At 47.8% G+C, this 6,000-nt stretch overlaps 1 protein-coding gene across 1 annotated transcript in view; it reads left to right on the forward strand.

The window, feature by feature from the left end:
• Nucleotides 1-4,448, forward strand: part of LEPR (leptin receptor) — a 28,405-nt gene extending 23,957 nt beyond the window's left edge. The window contains exons 15-19 of the mRNA XM_039711561.1: nucleotides 694-876; nucleotides 1,396-1,491; nucleotides 1,861-1,963; nucleotides 2,538-2,613; nucleotides 3,662-4,448. Of these exons, the coding sequence (XP_039567495.1) occupies nucleotides 694-876; nucleotides 1,396-1,491; nucleotides 1,861-1,963; nucleotides 2,538-2,613; nucleotides 3,662-4,405 (1,202 nt within the window). The 3' untranslated portion in view covers nucleotides 4,406-4,448. The remainder of the gene's footprint in view (nucleotides 1-693; nucleotides 877-1,395; nucleotides 1,492-1,860; nucleotides 1,964-2,537; nucleotides 2,614-3,661) is intronic.
• The last annotated feature ends 1,552 nt before the right edge of the window (nucleotides 4,449-6,000 follow it).

Here is a 6,000-nt window from a genome sequence, read left to right on the forward strand (position 1 = left end):
GGAAATGCCAGGAATCCTGGTGATGTTCATGGGGAAAGCTTTCTTTGGGATAAAATTCCCTCTATTGGAATAAGGACTGCTTTATGGGGATACATTCAGCACCAACAGAGCTGTTGGGAAACTCAGATTTCCTTCATGAAAATCCTGTGATTTTTGGGATGGGAAAGAAGTTGTCACTGGGCTGTCTTCATTAATAAAATATAAAGTAATTAAACAAAGAAGAACAAAATCCTGCTGGAGAACTGATCTTTCATCTCCTTTGCTTTGGGAACAGCCAGTGTTCCTGCTGGGGAATGTTTTGTTGTCCCCAAAATGAGATGTGGTCGTGTTTTGGGCTGCCAGGGTACAGAGCCCTCAGACTTCCCAAGCAGCAATTCCTGCTCGACTTCCTGAGCAAATTCCTGGATTTGGCTGCACTCTGCTTAATTTATTCCTGAGAATTCAGGAATTTTTAATTTTTCGGTTAAGGATAATTGAGGAATTGCAGGTGAGAACTGGGATATTTGATGTCTGTAAGAAACTTGATCTGTTTGTGCTTGGGACTGGTTTAGTGTAATCCAAATTTTTGGTGGCTTGAAGGAAAAACCTCTCTGCTGATTATTATCTGGCTTTATTATTCAAAAGGCAATTAAAGTGGTGACACTTTAGCAGTTTATGGGATGTGTGTGCCAGGTGTTTTCCCTGTTTCCCCAGTGGATGCTGTGCAATCCCTGAGTGCTTACCTGGTGAACAGCACCTGTGTGGTTGTGGTTTGGAGTCTCTCCCCCCAAATCCCTGGGATAAAATCCTTTGTGATTGAGTGGAGGAACCTGAACAAAGAGGAGCAGGTGAAATGGCTGCGAGTTCCTCCAAATCTCAGGAAATGTTTCATTTATGGTGAGTGTGTGCTTGAAAATATAATTTGTGCTGTTAATTGGTGTGGAACAGAAAAATGTGGGATTTCTGAGCTCTGAGCCCTTTTTCCCCTTGCCTGTTTCTAATCACATTTATTGACCAATAAACCAAATTTTGATGCTCATTAGAGGATTGTCTGTTGCATTAATAATCACTTTAAGCTCTGGAGTGAGTTCATTTTGTGGCAAGACAATAAAATTAGTTCTGGAATATTGAACACACCAGCTAATTATTCAAATGAATATCTGCATTTCCTTTGCATTTTGACTTTACTCCTGGAAATTATCACAGGAGCTCCATAAGGTGTTCATTCCATGACAGAATAATGCTGGAATAATAGCTTGAGTCCTGGGATTTTGAAGTAGGGATCTGTAAGAGATGGATCCATTATTGCCCTCTCCGGGCTGATCTGAGCTCTGGTCTGTGCCCGGAGGCTCTGTGGAGGGGATTGTTTAAGAACTGGATGACAGTGGGTTCCAAAGGCTGATTTCCCCTTTGCAGATCACTTCATCCTGATTGAGAAGTACCAGTTCAGCCTGTACCCTGTGTTTGCTGGAGGAGTTGGCAAAGCCAGAGCCACGGATCAGTTTGCCAAAGGTGACTGACAGGAGCTTTTCCCCTGGTTTTTTATGAAGTAAAAGTGATCTTGAAGTGTAAAATCTCTGTCTTACCTGAAAAAAAAAGTGGCAATAAAGTCACTGTAATGTATCTACAAACAGTGAACAGCTTTAATTTGAAAACTCTCTGTGGGCTGAGCTGAGTGAGGATTAAACTCCTATTTAAATAATTCCTTTTTGTCTGTTTATTCCCAAGGGAAAGGTTTGTCCATGTGCAATAAAACTGTTGCTCAAGGTTATTTCCCCATCTAAGCTGTTGTTTCTACTGTTTGTTATTTCCCTGTTGCCAACTCTTTGCTGCCAGACAAATCACTTTGCTGCATTAATAGCTGAACTCCTTTATTTCCAGGGGGATTTGAGCCTGGGCACAGTGGCAGCCTGCACGTGGTGCTGCCCATTGTTTTCTCCTCCTCAGTTCTGCTGCTGGGAGCGTTGCTGGTTTCACACCAAAGGTACCTCGTTCCTGCCATCCAAACCCCAGCTGCTGCAGCTGCACTGGGGCCACTCTGCTGAGCTGGTGTCACAGAACCCCAGACTGGCTTGGGTTGGGAGGGACCTTAAAGCCCAGCCAGGGCCACCCCAGGGACACCTCCCACTGTCCCAGGTGCTCCAGCCTGGCCTTGGGCACTGCCAGGGGTCCAGGGGCAGCCACAGCTGCTCTGGGAATGCCAGCCCAGCCCCTGCCCACCCTCCCAGCCAGGAATTCCTTCCCAATCTCCATCTAAATCCCCCTTTTCCAGCTTATAGCCATCCCCTGTCCCTCCATCCCTTGTCCCCAGTCCCTCTCCAGCTCCCCTGGACCCCTTTAAGCCCTGTGGCTTTTGGTCATTCAGCACAGACTGCACCCTTTATATTTTCCCAAACTGCCACCTGGAATGTCCCTTCTGTATGGTTTGGGTTCAATTTGGGCCATTTCTCATCTCTCCAATGATTGTTTCATGGCCACAGTGCTGTGGATAAATGCAATGGCAGAGAGTCCTTCCCTGTGGGATCTGCACCAACTCCAGCTTTTCCCTGACATTTCAGGATGAAGAAGCTGCTCTGGGAGGATGTTCCCAACCCCAAGAACTGCTCGTGGGCACAAGGAGTTAATTTCCAGCAGGTTTGTATTTCCCTGGGCTGCTGCTGCCTCCACCCAGGGCTGTTGTTCCAGCTCTGTCTCCAGTGGAAATCCAGCCCCGTTCACCCCTCTGGCTCCATCCAGAGGTTCCCAGGCCTCTGGATTATGCATTGGATGTGAAAAATATCTGCTTTTAATGATAAACTGTTAAATACTAAACTGAGAAATACCAGTTTTTAATAGGTAACAGATGGTGGCCTTTGCCAAAACAGCCCTGGCCTTGGCTGGGAGGAGTTTGATCTGTGTTTGCTGTGGTGTCCATGGAGAGGGAAAGGGACACAAACGTCTCCATCAGGGATAAACCACATGCATGAGGAAAAAAAATGTTATTTTCATTGTTTAAAAGCTCCCTGTTCATTTTGATGTGGGAAGGTGCTGGATTTGTGTGGGAAAATCCCAAATTCAGAGCCCAGGTGTCACCAACAGTGAGTCTGGACTGAGTAGAGCCCAAGAGTTTTACTCTTTGCTCTGATTTCCCACAACTCTGAGTATTTTGACATTTTCCTCATTATTTTGGCAGCTTCCCTGCTGTAAAACATGGTTTGTTAATCCACAGAAAACCTGGGTTTATCTGTTTTGTCCTGAATTCATTAGGAAATACAAGAGAATTTTCTTTTGATGCTCTTGTGCTGCTGTCAGTTCATGCTGGTGGATAATTTACATCTGCATTTATTAGGAATCCTGCATTTCTCTCAAACAGAGGAGTTTCACTCAGTTCAAACATGCAGCTGCTACTCAGGTGGGAATGCTCCAAAAATCCAATGGAAAGGCTGAATTTAACCTGGATAATCCAATCCCAGCAGGGAAAGTTCCTTCAGCTGATGTGTCAATGGTAAATCTGCTGAGGAAATTTTGTCATGGAGGATTTTCAGCTATAAATTCTTAAAAAACAATGTGTGAACTTGCTGTGACAAAATTCCAGGCTTCTGGGAACGACCTTTGATGTTGGGTGCTGTGATCCATAAAACCTGGAGAGTGAAATAAAGCTGTTCCATAATAAATGAGCATTAAAATCCCTCTTTTCTTCCAGCCTGACACTCTGGAGCATCTCTTTGCCAAGCACCCCGAGCCAATGTCATGTGAGCCCCTTCTCCTGGAGGCAGAGATGGTGCTGGAAGACATCAGCATCACCAAAACCTCGGGAAAAGAAGAGCCAGAGGATTTTTTAGGGATCAACTCCACGTTTCCAACCCCCCAGGACTCGGAATGTGACTCGGCGTGCTCCAGCAGCCGCTTCCAGAGCAGCAGCTTGTGCAGGAGCTGCCAGGAAGGGGAAGGCACGGCTCAGGGTGACCTCAGGTACTCCACTGTCATCAGCAGCTGCCCCTCCAGCGGGCCGTGCCGGCGGAAAACCAGCCCGAGGAGCTCTTTGGGTGGCTGCTTCCCAGGGGAGCATCCCACAGTGCTGGGGGCCTTCTCCAGTGGTGCCTGGGAGGCTGGGAGCGGGGCAGGGCTGCTCCCGGGCTCCCAGCCCAGCAGGGCTCTGTCCCTGGTGTCCTCGGAGGGGTTCTCGGGGCCTTCGGACGCGGCTTTGCCCGGCAGCGCCGAGCGGAGCCCCTGTTACCTGGGGATAACAGCCTTGCACAAAGGACACAGGGACACTCTCCTGGCAGACAGCACGGCTCTGCTCACGGAGGGGGACGTTCTCCAGCACATCCCAGCCAGCGTCAAGGAGTTTATCCAAAGCAGCCTCAAGCCTAGAGGCACCGTTCCCTATGTTCCACAGTTCCGGATGGCTACAGCCAAAGGGCACGAGGCCACGGAGAAAAAGTGACAGAATCACCCCAAAATTCAATATTCCGGAAGCTTTTCCAGGTATTGATGCATTCCCCCATTTCCCCGCTCTTGATTTACCCAGCTTGTTCTGGTTTTGGGCTTCACCTGGAGCCCCCAGGGGTGACAGAGCTGATCCGTGGCCTGGAATATTTCTGAGGGAGAAAAGCTGCAGTGGGCCATTTCCCTGGGGGTGGTTTGTGACATTGAGTCAGCCTGGACGTGGGTGCAAGGAATGGATCAAGGAGTGAAAGGCTCAGGGTACTGCAGGAAGAGGAGGAGGACCCACATTCCTGTCTCTCCATTAACTGGATTAAATGATGTATTTAAAGTATCCACATTTTCTTGTTGAACACAAGATTCCAAATGGTGAGTTTTACACTGACATCTCTTCCCAAGCTCTTTCCTAAGATTCCATGGGAGAAAAGACAGGAACTGGATCCAAGGACCCTGCATTTTTGATTTTGGGGGAGCCAACCTCTCTGTATGGCCTTGGAGAAGTCACTTTGCCTTTACAACCTGCCAGGAAGCCTCAGGTGGGACTAAATCAGGCCTGCATTTTCTGGAAGAAGCAGGAAAACAAGCCCGCACCTATTTGCAAGCCAAAGCTATTTTTTTTTGTTTTACTTCATAGTTCATAAATATTTTTCTACACCTGCCTTTTCAGAGAACTATTTTGAGGAGTGAAGGAGGATGAATTTATCGTGTATTCCAAAGAATATATTTCTGTCAGAGAAACAAAACCAAAGGGCAAAACTGATGTTAAAAACCAAAGCAAGGGTGAATTTAAGCCCAGTTTAACACAAAACCCCACTGCTGGGTTTTTTAAGCTGCTGGCCTGGCTCCTGTGGGGCTCTTTGGTGCTGGATGTGGCACAGATCCGATGTTCTTGTGTGGGGTGAGGAATTCAAACTTGTTTTGTGTTAGGAACCAAGACTTGTCACTGTGGTTGGAGATGAACTGCAGGCTCCTGTGGCATTCCAGGCTAAAGCTGTGATGGATGCTGGATTTAGGATTCACTTCCTGCTCTTGGGAAGGACAGGAGAGCCCAGTTCTCTGGAGAATGGAATGATCCCTTCATGGAAGTGTCCAGAAAAATTATTTGGTTGTGCTTGAAGGTCATCTTTCTCCAGAAATAAAAAGCTGATGCTGATTTTGACCTGCCCAGTCCTTTCCCAGTAATTCTGTATGAACAGAGGGAGCTTAACCATGGGAATGATCAGCTGGGGGACCGGGGAAGGCTTTCCCGGGAACATGGAAAGTTCAGGAGATGTGCAGGAGGTCTCTCCTCAATGGACCCTGGCAGATTCCCAAGTTTCACCTCCTTGGGGAGCCCAGCCCATCCTCCCACTGCCATCCCATGATTTTCCTAATGGCCACAGCAGTGGTGCTCCTCAGGAAAACCAATGGATCTCCTCTGCAAAAATCCTGCAGGCAATACAGCAAATCTGAGCTGCTTCAGCAAAAAGAGAAGGTCTGGGTGTGATGAGTGTAGAACCAAGGGATTGGATCCCTTCCCAGGCTGTTCCTGGCCACATCTGCAATCCCAGTGCTCCTGAGGATGCTGCAAATCCAGGTCCTGCCCCGCAGCACGGG

Source organism: Passer montanus, unplaced genomic scaffold, assembly GCF_014805655.1.
Source record: "Passer montanus isolate IOZ18808 unplaced genomic scaffold, ASM1480565v1 scaffold25, whole genome shotgun sequence".
Classification (NCBI taxonomy): domain Eukaryota; kingdom Metazoa; phylum Chordata; class Aves; order Passeriformes; family Passeridae; genus Passer; species Passer montanus.